We start from the raw sequence: 20608 nt of genomic DNA, 5'->3' as shown, positions 1-20608 counted from the left end.
ATATATATATACATACACTAAATATTACATCTTTAGTAAGACACTCCGTAATAGGTGCAAAAATACTATTTTTTTCGTTCGTTCGGTATTTTACTAATCTTCAATTATTCCGTAACAATTTCTCTATGGGGATTCCAGAAAAATGAAACTTACTAGAGAGTTCGAAAAAAAATAAATACCAATAACTTTTTATTATTTCGTAACAAAAACAATCTTATCGGGCCACTAATCGTCCGTAATTGGGTCACTTGCCCTACGTGACCGGCAAAATTTTTACGTGGACGCAGCTATCATGAAAATTCCGGTGAATTCAGGTATCCTGACTTTTCCTCGACGACGTATCGTAGGTAAATTTTTAGTACTTGTCCGATCTTCGTAAGGAAACGACGTTTTCAAATGTGAGTGCTCTGTACGCGACGCGTTTCGAAGCAGTATTCTTAAAAAGTTCGGGCACACGAAAATATCAACCGGAATTGTGAAAGTGTAATTTTGTCCGATGAAGCTTCTTTTTGGGCGGGAATTTCTATTAATCGTATTTGGTCAATTTTATCCGAACCGGCTACTTCAACGGACTGTGAAAAACACCCTGTAAAGGTGCACGTTTTGTGGTGTGCTTTTCGAAACAGAATGAATGATTAATATTTACCAAAGACGTTTATTAAGGTCAGCTAAGAAATGATTTGCAAGGAAAAATCAATATTGCAAAAGGATAATGATCCTAAACATCGGAGACTTAGCGACGTATAGCGATAGGAGTGGAGAATCGAAAATGGTATCTGACGCGAACTCCATTGAAAATGTGTGGGGATATATCGCCGCTTTAGTTCTTAATTGTTCTATCTGTAAATAATTTCTGAACTGAGAAAACTGAGTTTAATGTTCACGATGTTTAATATTATGGGAGCAGGAAAGTAGTGACATAATTGAACACACTATAATATCATCTACCGAATAGCTATTTATTATAATATTTACCAAAGTTTTATCTTATTATCAACATAAATTTTTAATTGTTAGTATTTGGAGACACAACCATTAAGGAAAATAAAATTTCAAAGTTTCGGAGTTAGGAATATTTGTTGTTTCCTAGGTTGAATTTTCATTATACATATTACGGCGAATATGTATTCTTTGGACAAATTAGACGCACGTGGATTGACTAACTAAATTTTTTTGAAAAATTTAATAGAATAGAGAACTCGAGTTAAGATATGAAGTTAGAGCTTCGAGGAGAAAATATATGAAATTTAAAGCAACTGATTCGCCAAATTCGATCTTTACCCAGAGAATATGCTTAGAAGATGCCATGGCAATTATAAACAATAACGGATATTGAACACTATTAGTTTATTTCATAATTATTTCCATGAGTGTGATCACTTCTGAAATAACATTATTTGAAGTATTGTTTCAAATAACATATTTTATTTTCTAATCATTTGAAATATTTCTTAGAAATAATTGTGAAATTGTTCTTTGAAATTATATCATGTGACTAGATCTGAGTTTGGTGTATGATATATTTCTGAAGAGTAACACCCCTCTTCCATCTTCCACACCAATGGAACGATTGTTTTCTTTCGCGACAATATTGGATGGATATTCTCTCAGGGATGAGCTTTTTGAAGATCGAGTTCTGCTTAAAGCGAATTGCTGTAAAGATTTCTTAAAATAAAATCTTGTCGTTGCAGATGATTTTTAGTATTTCTTTTGCCAAATTTGAAATACAAAAATAACAAAGTAATTCATTATTTGAAATTGCTATTAGTTCAAATGAATCGATAATAGTTTTATTTTCAACTAACAGTGTTGAAAATATAGTTCCGAAATAAATTATGTCGAATACTTATTTCTTATTTTCATTTGAAATGAAATTTTGCCCAGGTCTGATGATAGCTACATTCAGGTAAAAATTTTGCCGGTCACGTCCCTATTAGACAGAAGCTATTTTTTTCATCGGTAATAGTCTGCGCGCGGACACGAACATCGACAAACGGTTTCCCAGTTGCGTTTCCGTGAAATCGACGAGCTCAGGTATACGTGATTAATTCGCGTCTGTGATCTCTTTTAGTGCACTGTGTGTTGTACAGAAAATAAGACAAAGGTGTGACGGTAAGTTTCAAAGCAGCCGAGAGTGCCCAATGTGTCGCACAATTCAGTTCGAACCATTGGAAATAAGCCGCTCAATAGGATTAAAAGCGGCATGAACGAAGTGATACCGGCGCGTTTGTGGTCTGGAACGGATGTTACGTGTGAAAAATTACGTGAAATTACCTCGTGATCGTGAAACGATTATATTAGATTGTGGTCAGGGTGCCGAACGTCGGCCATTTTAGATTCGATTTATACTGAGGTCGGACCCAAACAAAATAGTCATATCCACTGAACATTTTAAAGAAAAATTCCACTTAAAAGTGGAAAGACATCGATGTCCGCGGACATTTTAAACGGTAAATTTTTAAACAGTACGGAGAAATGCCCTCTGTATTATACATCTATACGCATAATACATATTTTAGATATCGATGGTAATTAGGGTTAAAGTTCGCTTGATTTCCTCTGATTGTAAAAACACATACGTTTAGAACGATAATTTTTGTAAGAGTCTTCTGCTTAATAATTTAGAAGAATCGTGTCTCAAAATGAGTATACAATTTACAGTTAATAACGTGTTATTGTTGTTTAATATAATTTCGAATACGAGTGTATGAAACGCACGCCGCAACAGCTCTCTTAGTATGATTAACCCTCTACTGGCCAGTGTTACTTTGCAGTCATCTACCAGTTTCACCATTATCAAGCAAATGAGAATATTCTTTCCTCAAAATTCATCGATGTAACTTGAAATTTACAATATGGTTACTCGTTTGCAAATGTACTACATACTGCCAAGTGTGAAGTCATAAATCTATTTTTAAATAAACTCAAACCTTCAAAATTGATAATTTAAGTTCCACGTGTTCAACTGATCAGTAGTGAACATAATGAAATAGAAAAAATAATTAACTTTTCGAACAATAAAAACTAATATGGGTTACAGAGGGTTAATTTGTATTTTGTGAATAACAAGATATCACCTTCGCAGAGAACATCGATTTCAAATGTCATATATATTTTAATGTATATTGTAATCACCGATCCTCATTTTGATGCATCGTATTGCGTGTGTCGTTATGTAAATTGTACACACGCAGACAAAGTATGCAGACGGTTGGTAGCGATTGACAGATTTTAACTTCCGATGCCCTTACACACGAGAGAACCACAGTTGTCGGACCAAATTGCCCGGTGCGGCCGGTATTGACTTACAAATGCGTTTACTTTTTCTATAGAACAACACGAGGCATTAGTATAACAAAGGCGACACGGGGACTCGCCTCGACATTATATGTATATATATATATATATATATATATTTAATAAGGCAAAAAGATATAGATAATACAAGTTTCTAACAATTTTAATAAGTTTTCTTCTTTATTTTTTAACCTACAGACAATTATCTATCTTCCAATCGCGTGGCCGCCATTTTGGAGAACTTCACTCCCATCGAAACAACGATATAAATTTGAGCAATAGTCGACAAACTGACTTGAAAATATACATTTTAGTGATGTTCCTTTATTTGTCGATCTTTAGACGTAATCAGATGCAGTGATGAATAAATAATGCTTGATATGTAAAAATAAGCTGGTCGAATTTAACGGTCGCGTACCTTTCGACCTGGTAAACTTGCATTCGATATGTGTATCACGATCGATCGAGGCGACAAAGAAATACATACGACTTATTTTCGAACAACAAACGGACTTATTGTAACTACTTGTTCGTGAAGGATCGTACAATGTCACACTGCTGCCCACTTCGATGTGTACAAGTTGTGTTAGGCTAAACGCATCACACAGATCTTCTTGATGAATTTATGAATTCCGCTATCGTGTTATCGAGGGTTCGAAGTGAATCTCAATTTTCCAGTGTTAAGGGATCTTTGTAATCCTTTGCGGTTGGTTGTATCATCGTACCATAAATGGTAATGTGTTACCATATGCGCAACATACATTGTACAGTCTTTTTAGTGGATAAACTTTTTTTTTTTAATCTGTCTTGAGGAAGACTCGAGTCGAATTGAAAATCGCAAGGGGTAATCGTTTACAACAGAAGTCCCCATGGCTGTTTATTGCATTTGTCCATTCGAGAGGAAATCTCACCTGGACGCCATTATATAACGAATAACGAAAGCATAAGAGATTTATTTCTTTGAATCCTTGGTACAATAATGGCCACCCCTTTTGACAGACTATTCCGTTTGCTTTTTTAGGGGCTTTCAGGAGCTTCGTAATGCACGTAAAGAAAAGAGAATAGGGATAATAGATAAACATTGAATGTCCATCGAGATGGACTGTTTTAACACGAGACCGCGTTACAATGTGATGAACTCAAGTGTCAAAACTCACAGATTTATTATAATTTTAATACAAGTTGTAAAGTAATAATGTATACCAGTGCTATAATATTTATACGGTTATAAGTATCATAATAGGTATGATATTATTGTTGTATAAAGAATTATGCTAGTGTTTGTATTAAGATTATAATAAAAACACTTGCCGATCAATCGAGAAATCGAGTCGTGTCAGTCGACGAGAAGCTTCTCGATGAGACGGGGGGCGTCAATTATTATTAACAGAGGTATACGAATAATCGAAGTTTTTGAACCTTAGAAATGATCTTTTTTGGAATGGAGCTAACTTTTTTCCTTGTATGGTCGAAGTGAAGTTCAACGAAAGAATCAGGAAAATATTCTTCATTACGGAACAACATTGGAAAATTAATCTTTTTCTAGACTCTACCAAAAATCTTTCCACGTACTGCCTTATTGTTTCAATTAAAGCATTCGTTGACGTTACTCTGAGTTCTCGCAAGGAGAGATTGAAACAAGGATACGATCCATACAAGTAAATGTAATTGTAGTTGTCTAAATAGTCAACTTCTGTGCACATTGTATATTTAAGTTTTAGTTTGCATTGAACATGTAACAAACGATATAAAATGTGTGTAGTAATGATATTTGAAATATGGAAAAAAAAAACAAGATTCTTTGCGAGCAAGAAACACATTCAATTTGAAAATCTCGATTATTCATACGGCTCTGTTCAATTGTCGTTCCACCTTTCGATGTGGATTTAAATGCGATGATACTTTCAGTGGAGTGCACAAAGGGACACGTTTTGTACCAAACGTGTAGGTACACGGAGACGCATTTGTTTCTCGGGGATAACGTTATTTAAGGGCCTCTGTACATTAATATTATTACTATTAACCGCTACCCGTATATGTAAGGAACCACGAGAGAAAGGGAGAAGAATAAGGGAAATCTTTAGCAGATTTACCAATCACGAATTTCCAGAAAGCAGATGAACATGCAATATTATTCGTAAGGAAATATTCTTCATAAGGTATATATATATATATATTAAAGAATTAAAGAATCACATATATATTATATACTGATGTCTAATTATAAAATATTGAACAAGTGTTATCAAATAAAATGTTGTAATCTGTGTTGACAATCGCCGACATTCTGAGTTCTGTGAATAACCATCGAACAGGTGTTATAACATACCTCGAGGATAATTTATGGATGGACACGCAACGATTAACCAATTCTTAATTAATTCTTTGGAATGTAAGCCGCACGCGAGGGTCCACTAGTTCGATGAATATCGAATGTGCTGTTTAACGATACTTATTGTACAATCTGACGGAAACTGAGTGTCGTGTAACTTTCCGTGAATTTCAATTTGTACACACGTTATGCCGGTTAATCACTAGACACGTTAATATTGGTGAAAACAAAATTGGCATGCATTATGTATACGTTGTTGCTACAATTAAGTCTGGATAAATGAGTACAATCGATGTTCACGTTTATCGAAGACACTGTCCGATGAGTTTCTTTACGTTCTTCGTCGAACGATATTTAAAATTAGTCAAATGTTGAGTCATTCTTTCTGTACATAATAGGCGTAGTATGAACTGGAATATAAATAAATACGACGGATTACACAAAAAATTGACTGCAAAACCCTTTTTTTTTATTAATATTATCAGATAATTACTCTTTCGAACATGAATAAAGTCCACATTCACCAATTATATAATCGCAGGATTATAAACAATACAAAATTGGTCATGGAATTTATATTCTGTTCTTGTTCTAAACCTACTACATAGTCTGTATAGGTGTATTGCATGATATTAATTCTTTTTTTGTATATAACGTTCTATTTTATACTGATTTTCTTATTATTAACCTCGCAATTATTTACAAAATTATAATATACAGGCACTATAAATAGAAGATATAATTTTGATTAATACGGAAATTACAACAGCTTCAGTTTAAAAGTTTATATTAATTTATTACATATTTTTACAATTCACATGGTGAAAGTTATGTATACATAATATAAGGAATGTCATATTATATTACAGTGGTTCTACATCCCTTGAGTTAATTAAATACTGTTTAAACTAAATAGTGTAATCTGTATAAATAGTATACTGTAAACTGTAATAGTACTCACTGCTGAAAAATTAGGAAAAGATATATTTTGACGAACGTGCTATTGAGCGCGAACATTACCCACATAGCATTTAAAAGAGCACCGAAAATAGAACCAATTTTATATCGTATTTAGGACAATCGCTAACAAAAACTATCAATGTTTCACTTTATTTAATTCTTCGGTGGTAAATCGTAACACTGTCGAAATAGCATTTAGCATATGACGTTTGCTGGAAGCATCATTTGTGGTCAGGTAGTTTATAAAAACGTTCTTTAAATACTCAAGATTAGCGCCTTCTCTGGATTTGCAAGCTTCGAGTCTAAAAAACAGTAAATAAATGTTAACACATATTATTTGCTGTATTTTCGATGATATAATACTGTGATTAATTTCTTAATACCTGTACAAATTAGAAATTTACCTTCCAATCTGAGCCTGCAAAACTTTTGTGTCCTCCTTTTGTTTCTCTTTTACATGGACAATTTCTCTTTGCTTGTCCCGCAATGTAGCTTCCAATTCTAAAATTTTCCTCCTGGAAGCCGATACCTGCACCTCTTTCCTTGCTAATTCCTGACTGTAATGTAATATTGGAGGACTGTCACATGTTAATAGTCCTGTTATTAGGTCAGACATTGGTTCTCCTTTATGTTCACGTTTCGTTACGTCTGTTCTACTTTCTACAATAGGATTTTCTTTCTTTGGCAATAATGCATGAAAAGATGTTTTCAAAGTTAAAATTTCTTTGTCCTTCTCTTCAATTAGAGCCATTGATCGTTCTCGTTGTCGCAATATCTGTTGCTCTAGCGTCGATATTTTGCTACGAAATTCGTTGTCTTTTTGAAGCAACAGGTGTTCCAGTCTCACGCGTTCCTCTTGAAATGACTACAGAAACGATCACGTTTTTTTACATTATTATTCTCAATCGCGTATATAATTAAATTCATTCCACGTGAACAGTAATAATAACTTGAGGGAAACTATTAGGAAAGAAGAAAAAAACTTGCCTTGTGTTGATGATCCAATTTTAGTTGTAGTTCCGTTTCTTTATTCATAACTTCGTTACTTAATATACGCATTCTTTCCTCTAAATTACTGTTGTGTGCTTTTAAAAGATGCAGTTGCGTTTTATTGTTCTTATCGTGCACTGTCATGTTTTGACTCTGAATGCTATGAGAGATATTTGAAGTACTGTATTTAGATATATGCTGTTTATAATCTTCAAACTCTTGTACCAAAATGTCGTATTTTTCCTTATAATCGACAATGTGTTGCTTGTCGTACAAACCTAGGCTGTTTAGCAATGCTAAACAAAAAATACATCATTAATCTCATGCGTGTTAACCCTAGAACGCCCAAGAGGAGGTGCTTCTCGAACCCACAAGTCGATTAACGTAAAATTGTAACTATTTCTCGTCTGCAAAAAATTCTCAAAAAATTATTTATTGTCGTATACATGTTTAAGTTTGATATTCAAAAGTCCTCGTTACTATATGTGAAAAACACTGTGCATAAGAAAAAGAAAACGGACTACGCGTCGCGACACTGGCGATCGCGCGTCGATGCCATCACGCCTTTATTAGGTCTTATTACACGATATATTACGTCTTTCTTGTCTCCAAAGAACAACAAACGATCACAGAACGAAAAATCGAACGGAAAAATTAGAAGAATTAGATTCAGACGACTTGCATGTTAGTATTTTACGCTATTTTACAAATACATATAAATAAAAAATAATTTTAAGGAAAAACATGTGCTATTTTGTTTACGATGTATAATATACTCGAATGTTACAAAATTTTCATCATAAAATAATGTGTTTAGGTGAAATATGTAAAAAAATGTGTGGGTTCGAGGAGACTCCCCCCTTCCCTAGGGCGTTCACGTGACAGCTCAAGACTCGGGCATTCTAGGATTAAGCCTTTTAATGTACCAATTTATACTTTCAGTTTCTGAATTCAAAGTTGACTTACATTTGACATGAGCTGATTCACTCTTTTTATTATCTAAATCTAGCAATTTGGTATAAAGATTTTTTATTTTAGAAATAATCTCTTCGGGTTCACTGTTCACAGTAAGATAATCGCTGCGTTCGGAGTCCTGTAAATCGCTTAACTGGTCTTTCAGCTTCTGAATAGCCTGCTGATCTTGTTGTCTGAGTCTGTCGTATCCTCCAACAATTTCAGATAGTTCAGCCAGTCTTGATTCTAGGCCTGCTACTCTAGTCTCGTGTGTCAGTGCCAACACTCTGGCCCGCTGTTCCGCGGAGGCAGCACGTTTTTGTTCCTAAAGAACCGACTAATAATTTTAATTTAAATTCTAGATAAATCACTCGTACAATCTATAATTTTTCAGAATTACTTCGTGTATCGCATTCAGATGTTGTTTCTTCATAAGAGCCATTTCGGATTGGAGCGACAGTAAAATCGGAGGTGTCTCTTTAGCTGCTTCTTCTGCTTGTTTTAGCTTATTTCTAGTTATTTCCAACTCAGCCTCGAGTATTTTACATTGAGTTTTATTTGCAAACTGACTTTTCAGTTGCGCCTCCAACTGTTCTTTATTTCGACGTTCATCGTATAACAGTTTCTGGAATTCTCTAGAAAAAAAAATAAAAAAACAAAAAGGAAATAATAAGTGGTGATCAAATTTTATCTTTTTGTACATTTAGTTTTTTTTACATATGCATCACATACTTTAATATTTTAGCATGATCAGCTTGCTCTTTCTCCCTTTCATGACGTTCCATAATTAATTTACATTTTACCTGTTCGACTTCAGAATAATTTGAAGTCTGCACTTTTTTCAGTTTTTCTTTCAGTTCTTTGATTACTTTCTCACACTGCGAAAATTTCGTATTAAATAAATATACATCAGATAATGAAAAACACCACAAACTTACTTCATCCCGTTCACTTCGCAGTTGTTTTTTATCTATTTGAAAATTTGCTTCCATTTTAGATTTCTCTGCTGACAAAGTAGCTAGAGAATTCATCAATGTATCTAGCTGATTCTTTAATTGATCTACCGTTTCGGTCTCCACGGTATCTGTTTGGATTTCTCGCGACTGAAAAAAGTATTTAACATTCAAAATGTACTATACAGTATTAATATTTCATAACGAAATATTTTTTTACCTGTAAATTAGACGGTTCATTGTCTGTGGTACACGTAGTTTTGGATTTATGCTGTTCCTGATTTTCGGTTTTTTCATCTTGCGAAGAGACGTCTGATTTATCTAGATATAATTCAATATTAAAAAACTAGTTTAATTTAGATCGTTTAACAGACCATTACTACTTAGTTATGTATTAAAAATTTCTTATCGTTGTTAAACTGTTACACACATACGACATACCTTCGGAATCTTCATTCTCTATATCTTTCCCCTCTGTTTCCTTTTGCTCGTTATTAGTGTTTTCCATTGTATTCCAATAAAATATAGATTAAAAAAGCCCTAAGAAAAAAGGATCTAAACTGTTCGAAGCACGGGGCACTTGAAATTAATGAATTTTAATAGTTCCCGAGGCAAATAGTAACTCCAATTTAAAATCGAAGTATTTGTTCGTACCCCTACATATTCTTCTGAACAAAAGAATCAGAAATGTAAAAAAAAATCAACGGTCTCAGCAAACTGTTTTTTCGCAAATAAAGTTTTGACCAACTACATCCAATAAATAGATTCTCATAGTTTTCTAAAAATACATGGTTCAACTTTTCCTTGTATTGTAAAATCTATTAAAGATAAATATTTCTTGCTGCTTATTTTGACCAATACAGTATTTGAACCATTGATTTTGTAACACCCTCTGTAGTACTGTATGTGTACAGGCTGTCTATCGCAAGTAGACACGATGTTTTAAACACAATAAAATAAGAAAAGAAATTTTCGTACAAAATTATTTCAAATGAACAGCAAATAATTGTAAAATAAAGCTCAACTTTTTTTCATTGTCAAGTAGTCACCTTGAATTTTCTTGAAGGGGACGTGATTCCTTCACAATTTTTTCACATTTGTTCTGTAGTAATTTTATGTGCGTTTAAAGTAGATGCAGTTTTGTACGAAACAATTGTTGCCATTTTCTCGTAGATGCTTAAAACATCGAGAATATTGTACGATGAACACCCTGTGTGTGTACTTACGTAAACCGTACACATACAAGGAACAGCGCGTGCACATGGGAATGTAAGACAAAGCGGAGAAAGTGGTTTACTCCCACAGTCTAAACCTAAACGGTCAAAACTGTACTGATTCTTCAGAAAACGAGATTCACCTTAAATTGTGATTATTGTTTTATTTACAGTAGAATGTGTATAGGCAAAAGAAAATATTATTTTAAAATTTCCGATTTCTATATCGATACTAATTTTATACTACATTTTGTCATATAGAATGCGATTTTAATATCTTTTTGTAATTTCCGTCAGTTAATTTTTAAAAAAATTGTATATAGAATTTACTTCAATAATATCCCGGGTTTCACTTACGTCAGTATACTCCGACTCTTTGCTTAGACGTGTTTCCCACAGAAATCCTTGAAATATTGAGAATTTGTTGTCCTTTTTCGATTGACAAAACGTTCTTCTAAGAACAAACGCATTTCTCTATGACAAATAATGTTTTCTATATCAGCACGAAAATGTAGGTTCCATATGGTACTCTTCACACCTCTATTTCTAACGGCAAAATGCTTGCGTTCCATCAACTGATTAAATGTTACATTTAAAAGTTGGCGCTGCGATGACGCAATTCGTATGACTACAGTTGCTTATGTGATGTACATAAGAACACGAAATAATGAATAAACATAAATAAAACATAACAAAAATTATTTCAAGTGTAAACGTATTTTTTTTGTTCAATGAGTATGGTTGTGTAGTTCTGTAAAATCAAGAACTACAAGAAATAATCTGGTCATCTCGTATTATGCAAGAAAAAGATTATAATAATAATATAATAAGAAAATTTATTTCATAAAATGTTAAACAATATAAAAGAAAGAATATTAAGAATTCATGACTTCATGATCTGTTACATAATTCACTATCATGTGCTTGAAATTTCATTAGAATTCATTGAACTTCATTTAACTTATTTGATTCTTTAGATTTTATTGGGGATTCTATTTCTATTGTTACAGGTCCACTGTTTTGTATATTAACTTCCATCATTGCTCCAAATTTACCATCTGTAGAAAGTAGTTAAAAGAAAACACGTATGTTACTTCCAAAAAGAAGTAGTTGACAATATCGATCAATCATGCTCCAATATAATAATACATCGTCCAATTTAATATTGTTATAAGTATTATTTGCTTATATTTGCTAAGTATTACCTTTAATTAAATCTGGTTTATAACTTTTACCAAGTTCAGCAAGAAATTTGTTGTAAAATGGTTCTGACTCTTGTGCAGGCATAGCCCTGTGGAAATCTAATCTGTTTCCCTTTAGAGTGTAGTATAATGTAAACTGACTGATACACAATATTTCATAATGTTTATCCATAACACTGGCACCCCATTTTTTATCATTACTGCCATCAAAGATTTTAGTATTCAATACTTTTCTTACTCTAAGAAAAATAACAATTTGTTCCATATTTTATTGAATGAGACTACCTCTTACAGAATTTTACAAATATTATACAGAATAATAATATTATATATTACATATATTTTATGTCCTCCACTGTGTCATCTCTTTTTATACCAATTAAGATGCAGAGACCATTTCCAATGCTACTAATAATTTCACCATCAACTGAAAAATTAAGCTACAATTGTAACAAAACTATTTGAGATATACAATCATAGTAGCATGTAAGGATATGTGTAGTAATGGGATTCAAGATAACTCAAAAAAATATTTCCTTATTGAAAAGCTGAAGCTCAAGTGACATGGAAATGTGTTACAAGAGAACACTTTTAAACCATCAAAAATTTTTAAATTCATTTGAACCTATACACAATCTCAAACTACTTTAAAATTTGGTATTTTTAATTTATTCAAAACATTTGCAAAATATCTTGAAGTCCCATCACTTTTCTAATTGGCAAATATAAGCAGTTGTCAATAAAATATTTTCTGACACAAATCTATGTTTTATAGACAATGAATTGCACTATATCTAAAAAAATTTTAAATATATAGGTTTTTGTTGTTTAAGAGTATTACTTTGGGTATTTTAAGAATTAGAGAGGGACAAATATGTATTGTCGCTATAATTCGCTTGATACCATATATTGTAACATAATTTTTTATTTTTCTAACGCAGTGACATTTAATTTCCTTCCCGACCTTTACTTATTTTTTAATGGATGAATAATGTGCTTGTTACAATAAAACATACATAACCTAACCATTACCTGACACGCTAGCTTTTGTCACTCGTTGTATTACCGCTTTCATATTGAATATAACGTCGTCTCTTATATCGTCGAAGCGATCGTAATTGTCAACGTGTCGGCACGAATTAATCTTTCGCGTGTGAATACTCTTTTTTTTTTTTTTTAAGAAAATACGCTACTACGACCACTAGTAATATTCAACGAGTGAACCAATAGGAGAATCGGTACACTCGGAAAGCTTGTTTCCGCGTATAGACTTCCTGTAGTGCAGTTTGACTTTTCAAAGATTGTTTACAAGCAAATTGCAGTCTGCATAATCGTTCGAAACGTTTAATAATCTCGACATTGTTTACAGCGCACCTATTGAGATTAATAAAAGATGCGTTTTTCAAGACTTTGTGAACTATTGCAGAACTTGAGATTGTAGTTCAAACTGATTCTCTGTGACCCACTTGTTGCGTTTAGGTTATGGTGTTATAAACAAAAATATGTTTGGCATAAATGTTTGGTTTTCATGATAAGTTCTTGCATGCCAGACGGTAGGCATGGAGGGCCCAGGTCTGAGCTTGTTTCAAGGCTCAGAAAGTATTCGACTAAATACAAGTACCCAAGGCTTAGAGGAGGATGAAGAACAAGAAGATATCAAACGACGTAACAAGGAGGTCTATCTTATATTGTGTTTATTTCTGTTAGATTTGAATATAAAGTAATATCTACTGTCTTCTGTTTTCTTCAGTGGATTTTACATGGTCAATAATATTATCAGTATCAATAAGCATTATTTTTAGTGTATTACTTAATATTGACAATAATATTGATTGTGTACAAGCAGTAACAATGGATTGACATTGAATACCAATGTTGGTCTGAATGTTTTAATCCTCTAGCATCAATATTGCAAAATTGCACTTTACTATAATTAAATAAAGTAACACTATTTAAAGTAGTTCAAACAATTTGATTTTTATTTATTTATTATAGTTCTTTGTGGTTTTAGTATAGTACCGAATGATCAGTAAAATGGTATATATATATAACTCAATATTGAAAAAAATAGACTTCAGTTTATCTGACTCTGAGATATACAGATATATGTTGGTGTATCCATACTTGTCATTTGAATTTCTTAACATTTTTGAGTGCTTAATAATAATTCTCAGTTAATAATAATTTTCGTTTTTATTCTGTAATTTAATGACACAAAAATTTAATTTCATGACCAAAGTATCTTTCATATTCTTGTAATACTTTAAACTTGCACCATTTGACTAACTATAATTAAATGTTGGATTATGTAGAATGAAACAAGTTATGTAAAACAACATTATGCGAACCAGATATTTAGAAGAAATTCGTTTAGATAAGTAGAATCCTATGTAATGACAATAGTAACAACAGTATAAGCTTGCAAAAATAATGATGCATTACTGTTGTTATTATTAAATCAATATTACTGATCTATATTGCTGATCATGTAAAGTTTGCTGTAGAAAATTCAATTTTAAGTGATACAAGTATGGTTCCTTCGATTGTAACGTAAGTCTTAATGTTTCAGATCAAAGATCTTCTGACTACTGCATTTGATGACTTAGAGGACGAAGATGACACTAGTTCTATCAATAGTAGTCATTGTCAAGATAGCACTAAAGAAACAGAGAATTCTAACATAGGTATGAATTTCTGTGCCCAAGGAATCGTATCGCCGAACGGTCAAACGGTGTCGCAGTTGCAGAAAGAATTTGGACTATATGATCGTATAGAAAATTCAAATAACTATGAGAACGCTATGACAAATCATAGATCAGAATTAGAAATTGGTTCTTCGATCTCCGATGTACAAAGAGATTTTAATATGTATGGTCAGACAGATACACCATATTCTAAAAGTATCAGGGGTAATGACACGCACAGCATGACTGCTGAAACTCCTTACGAGTTAGCGAGACCGCTGAATTCTGTATTTCCTAGAGATTTAAGACCTCAAGTTAATGAAGACTACACATTTAATGAAAATTACCCGTATAATTTTCAAACGCCATCTAATCATTATGATGCTCAATCTAAAAGTTATTCGAATAATGGTTATATCGATGGTTATGAAAACAATGTACAAAGTAAACAAATTCACGAGTTCGGTGGTGGAGATAACGTTACTTCGGATCATGTGAACCATTGTTACAAAACCAGTCCGAATGGTAGGTCGCAAGATGATGATGTAGCTTATAAAGCAGCAGAATATGAAAGCAAGGAACAATTAGAAGTTTTGTATACAGTTCGAATGAGAGAAATTAAAAGATTAACGGAAGAACTACAACAATTGCAATTGGAAAAAGAAGAGGAGAAAAATCAACTTGGTAGAAAGATTACTCTTCTACAAGCAGAAATTGAAAGATCATGTATATCTAGAAATCAAACACAACATGCGCTGGGTAAGACTTAATGAAATGTTGATTGATAGTAGAACAGATAAATAGTTTGAAAAGAATTTGAAAAATGAATATATTCTTGCAGTTGACGCAAAAGCTGAAATTGCTGATCTTCACAATCAAATAACGTCGTTAAGAGAAAAGAACGCAGTTCTAGAGAAAACTAATCAAAATGTAAGTTCTTTTACAGTTTACAGTTTACCAATACAGTTATAATAATATACTTAATTTCGATTATAAATTTTAGATGACACAGGAATTAAATGTTGCAAGAGATTCTGTAATAGAATTGCAACAGAAAATAGCTGTATTAGAAAGAGTACAAGCCTTACAAACAAATGATAAAACCCATGAGAAATTTTTAAAGCAAGCGCAAGAAAAACATGCGGTTGAAATGAAGAATATGCAAACACAAATAGATGTTCTTACAGACAAGCTTAATGCAAAGGTATACATTTTATACTAAACTTTTCGTATACGTATAATATTTACTTTAATAGCATAACATTGTATCAGAAGAATAGTATTTCTGGAATTATGGTTTTAAATATATGTAATAACAGTATTTCTCATAGCTGCTCAATATGGATTCCAACACTCATTGCATATGGGCAAGTTTTTGATTTTGTCTTCTCCAAAAACTATATTCTGATTACGTCTTCGCGATGATAATATCAAATGTGAATAAAATATCATATGAATCGATTGTTTGAGATTCTCAAAGTATTGCATGGTGCTATATTAGATATTAGACTTTATGGATTTCAAAAGAATATTTTTCCTGCACTCTGATGTAATCTTTGCAAAATTAAAACTAAACCATGAATAATATTGATCGTTTTTCTGTATTAACAGGAAACGTCGTACGTTGCATTGGAAAACAAATTATCGGACGTCCGAAGAGCACACGAGACGCTTATGGTGGAGAAGGGGGACACCATGAATCGTTTAGCACACGCGTTAGAAGAAAGCCAAACGCAGTGCCGCAACCTCATGGCTACAAACAATGCTCAACAATTCATGCAACTTCAAGCACAGAATAAACTCCTGACTCAAGAAAAAGAAGACATGCAAAAAGTAGTTCACGATTTACAGGTATTCTAACATTCGAATTTATGATTAACGAAAACATTTTCAAAGGACAATGTGTTCGTTATGCATTAAAAAGCAAATGAATATAAATAAAACATATATTTGCAGAATAAATTAGAAGTAGCAAAAAGTGATGTATTACAATACGATTCACTCTTAACGACAACATTGGAGGAAGAATCGGACTCCATTAGGCAATTGAAATTAGGCGACCATCATAATAAATCGAAATCAAAACCGTGTGACGATATTGCAAACAAGTTAAGGGGAGAATTGCAAAGGTAATTAAATATACAATTCAATGATTGTTTATACTTTAAATTGTCATGCATATTTCACATTTAAAATTATATTACGAATTGAATTAATAATTGTTAGGTGTTTGGCTGGACATGCAGTTAAAAGGAAGGAAATCACTCGATTAGAGAATACTTTGTCACAAAAAGAAAAAGAACTTGACAAAGCGTTGACGTTATCTGACACGTGTCGTCAAGAAGCAGCTCGATACGCTAAACGTGTTAGCGAATTGGAGCAAGAACTTAAATCTGTACTTACAGATCAGGCGATAAAAGCGAATGCTCAAATACAAAAATTATCAAATCATCTGTGTGATGTAAAAAAGCAGTACGAGTCTTTGCGGGAAGAAAAACTCGGATTAGAACAGAAATTAGAGGAAACGTTAGCAATTAACCACGAGACACTTAAACAGTTGCACCAAGAGAGTACGAATAAGCAGGAGAAAGAAGCCATTGACGAGTACAATAAAGAGTATCTAGAAATACATGCTAAAGCTGTAGAAAGAGTTAGGCAAGAAGCACACATTGAAGTAGTGCAATTATCGTGAGTATGGGACATAGTTTAGTTATATTAAACGTTAATAAGTATACAATTGTGGTGTTTGTTAAAAAAATTGATTAAACAAATTCTAATAAAATTCCGGTTTATAGTGTGCAATTAGAACAAACGCAAAAGGAGTTGGATCGCGTTAAGGAATTGTATATAGATGTCTGTAGTACAAAGGAACAGTTAATAAGTGAACACAAGTCTGAAATCAAAATGTTAAAAGAGAAATATGCTAGCCTCGAGGAGCGTGAAAAGACCATCGAAAAATATGACTATGACTTGCAGGCACAAGTAAAAATAACGGAAAAATTAACACAGGAATGCGACACGTATAGGAGTAAGGTAATTGAATTAGAAAAAGAGTTAAATTGTGAAAAGAAGAAAAAGGAAGAATATACAAAAAAAATTCATCAAGAAATTGAAAGAGGTAACTGTTCTATTAAAGAAACACAATTCTTCATTTTATCTAAGTTCGTAACAGAACTTTAACAAATGGAAATATGATACATTAAATTTGGCTAAAAATTTACTCTTTGCAGCTAAACAGGAAGCATTAAACGAATTACGGAATGCTCATCCTAATCAGGAAATAAGCGTACTCTTGCCAGATCATTGCTCCGAGCATTTAGAGAAAATTAATCAGGTATGCATGTTTTTAACAAAAAATGATATTAGATGTATAATTACATAGCGTACGAAAATGATTGTCATTTTAGTTAGAGGAAGATTGCAAGCGCCTAGAAGAAAAACTACACGCGGCAGTTGACGAACACAGACAGATGTCGGAATATCAATCGGAATTAGATGACGCTAGGTTGAAAATCGCACAGATAGAAATTTCTCATGAATCATGGAAAAGAAAATACGAGAATGCGCTTAGCGAAAGGAATGATCTAATTGCTAAAATCTCCAAATTAGATTTGGAATTATCGAATATCAAGAGAAGTTCAAAAATGGAAGATTCCGATGATGTAAAATTAAAAGTGGCTCGCTATCAAATGGAGAACGAAAGCTTAAAAGGCAAATGCGAAACTCTGTTCAGTGAAAAAAATGTTTATAAGGAAAAGATTTCACAGTTAGAGGCAGAATTATCGGAAACAAAGAAAATAATTGGAAGCTTCGAAAATCGGTTCAAAAAGACTAGCGAAGTGTCCTTGAATTCCAAATGCGAATTAGAAAAAGAACTTTCTCATTACAAAGATCTGGTAACACAGTTAAGTAGTAAAATCAATCTATTAAAAGCGGGAAGAAAGAGTGACGTGGTAATGGAGCAAAAAATCAAACAACTGGAAAAAGATTTGCAAGACAAAGACGAGTCATTGAATAAATTAAGAGATATTGAGAAAATAAAAGAAGAGAGGGATCAACTTGTTCTAAAATTGAAAAATCAAGCCAAACAGTTTGAACAGTATGTTCAGAATCAAAAGCAAGTATCCGCTGAATTAAACTTATCACCGCGTAGTTCCAGCGACGGTACAGATTTTCAAAAGATAAAGGAGATTATGATAAAAGAGGTCCGCGAAGAGATGGAACAGAAAGTGGTGGAAGAGCTTAGGGGTATAGAGGAACAGCATCGTGAGAAGAGAAAGGAATTAGAGGAGAGGTATAAAACAGTTCTATTAGAACTACAAACCAGATGTAATGAAAAGGCGCAGGAAGTGGAATCACTGAAAGAAACTATGCTCGCGGAAAAGGTAAAAATTCATTCATCTTTCCAAGCAAAGGAGCAGTTTGTTAGTCAGATGATTGAAAACAAACTTGAAACTTACTACAAAGAATTGGTAGCACGAAAGTTGAAAATCGAACAGTTACAGGAAGAGTTAAAGCAAAGAGAGAATGATGTGGAGGAGGAGAGAAATCTAATGGCTCAGGTAATGACTAAATGGGCTGCAGAGATTAGGGAAATAAAAGATAAAGAAGCTGAGATGAACGAAAAATTGCAACAGTTAAAGGAAAGGGAAGAGAGTTTGAAGGCAGAAATAACAACACTGAAAGAAAAGGAGAAAGAAATGAAAAGCAATATTGATACATTGAAACATAAGTATCAATCCGCAAAGAAGACAGCGAATAATTATAAGGTAATCTTGTAATAAAGAATGAACATGAATCTTTTATTTTTGCTTATCATTAATTTTATCGTTTCCAATTTAATACGCAAATTATTTTAGGAGCATGCAGAGAATAAAGAGAAATTCTTGTTAAGTGAATGTAAACGTATAGAAGAAGGGTACAAAAGAGCCATGAATCAAGTACAACAAAAACTTGAAGCAATCGTTAGTACTCAAGAGGAACAAGTAACAACAAAGCTTAAAGAACTTGAGTGTCAGTATACAGAAAGGATAGAACAAATGCGACTTACACTGAAGTACAAAAGTAAATGTTGAATTATGTATTAATACTTTTAGAATGCAATATAGCTTTGGTAGTTTAAATGCAAAATGTAGTTAGAAGAGGCTAGATATTTTTTAATTTAAAGCACTTTATTGTACAACACAATTAGAAGATTTTTATTTTAGGGACCAATAAGTTAAAATTGATATATGTATATTGATAGAATTATTAATATCCGTTTGCTGTACTTTATTAATACAATTAGCAAACATTTAAAGTAATTTTAAAAGCAAATACGAAAGTACAATTTCCCTGATCGATAGAGTACTAGTTAATAATTAAGATCTATACATGAGTTGTAGAACAAGTGAAATTGTAAAGAGAGAAGAAAACCATTTTTACACTTATTAATTATTTCATAATATTATAAATTATCTATATCGAATGCATAAAGAAGTACTACCGTATAAGTGAGATAGAAGCCCTTAGTCACATGTTTTTACTGAACATTATGACATAATATTGTAATGCAAGACTGGATCTTTATTGGATCTTTTTTTTCTTACGAAATAGGTAAAGTCTAGAAAGATTAAATCGTTGTAGTAAAATAAATATAATTATCTTCTGATTTAAAATGTCAAAGTATACCTTTGAGTATTAAGAAATTGTTCACAATTTATATATCATAAGAAGAATATAGAAATACTTCTAGTAAGATTGTACAAAATGTGACTTTATTCTAGAAAACTTGTATTATGCATAAGAAATTTAACATTTACGCTTGATGTGCAAGGTCAAATTATAAAATTAATATATATCAAAATTTACGATTGGTAAAGTTTATATCGATTTGGTATTCAGAAATTTTAATGTTGAATGTACAAAAATTTCTATTGATTTCGTCTAAGCTTTGAGCACATACACATAAAATGTCTTGTACAAATTAGTACACATAAACATTTTGTAAATGAAATAAGAAGCCATAATTTTTTCTAATCTC

The 20608-nt window shown here is 32.4% G+C and overlaps 3 protein-coding genes across 4 annotated transcripts; 1 reads left to right on the top strand and 2 right to left on the bottom strand.

The window, feature by feature from the left end:
* Positions 1-6516: 6516 nt before the first annotated feature.
* Positions 6517-13010, bottom strand: LOC107186175 (GRIP and coiled-coil domain-containing protein 1). Of its 2 annotated transcripts, XM_015573998.1 has the most exons (11): positions 12919-13010; positions 11058-11154; positions 9928-10026; positions 9707-9807; positions 9472-9636; positions 9266-9411; positions 8934-9168; positions 8546-8858; positions 7577-7875; positions 6994-7454; positions 6517-6891 (listed from the first exon to the last, which is right to left on the bottom strand). In XM_015573998.1, the coding sequence occupies exons 3-11, from the start codon at positions 9992-9994 to the stop codon at positions 6726-6728; spliced, it is 1953 nt and encodes a 650-aa protein (XP_015429484.1). In that variant the 5' UTR covers positions 9995-10026; positions 11058-11154; positions 12919-13010; the 3' UTR covers positions 6517-6725. The 2 variants fall into 2 exon arrangements, with proteins under 2 accessions (XP_015429484.1, XP_015429485.1); XM_015573999.1 differs by lacking the exons at positions 11058-11154; positions 12919-13010 and adding an exon at positions 12239-12257.
* Positions 12235-13105, bottom strand: LOC107186176 (D-aminoacyl-tRNA deacylase). Its single transcript, XM_015574000.1, has 2 exons — positions 12935-13105; positions 12235-12329 (listed from the first exon to the last, which is right to left on the bottom strand). Exons 1-2 carry the CDS (start codon positions 12975-12977, stop codon positions 12235-12237), a joined length of 138 nt encoding a protein of 45 aa, XP_015429486.1. The 5' UTR covers positions 12978-13105.
* Positions 13106-13275: 170 nt separating this feature from the next.
* On the top strand, positions 13276-19788 carry LOC107186172 (putative leucine-rich repeat-containing protein DDB_G0290503). The gene is made up of 12 exons (XM_015573995.1): positions 13276-13578; positions 14472-15345; positions 15428-15516; positions 15590-15790; positions 15918-15953; positions 16198-16437; positions 16543-16715; positions 16813-17274; positions 17382-17704; positions 17817-17920; positions 17994-19355; positions 19446-19788. The coding sequence occupies exons 1-12, from the start codon at positions 13462-13464 to the stop codon at positions 19659-19661; spliced, it is 4197 nt and encodes a 1398-aa protein (XP_015429481.1). The 5' UTR covers positions 13276-13461; the 3' UTR covers positions 19662-19788.
* Positions 19789-20608: the final 820 nt, after the last annotated feature.

This window comes from Dufourea novaeangliae, unplaced genomic scaffold (assembly GCF_001272555.1).
Source record: "Dufourea novaeangliae isolate 0120121106 unplaced genomic scaffold, ASM127255v1 scaffold76, whole genome shotgun sequence".
Classification (NCBI taxonomy): Eukaryota; Metazoa; Arthropoda; class Insecta; order Hymenoptera; family Halictidae; genus Dufourea; species Dufourea novaeangliae.
The sequence above is the reverse complement of the archived record's forward strand: the minus strand, read 5'-3'. Positions and strand labels throughout refer to the sequence as shown.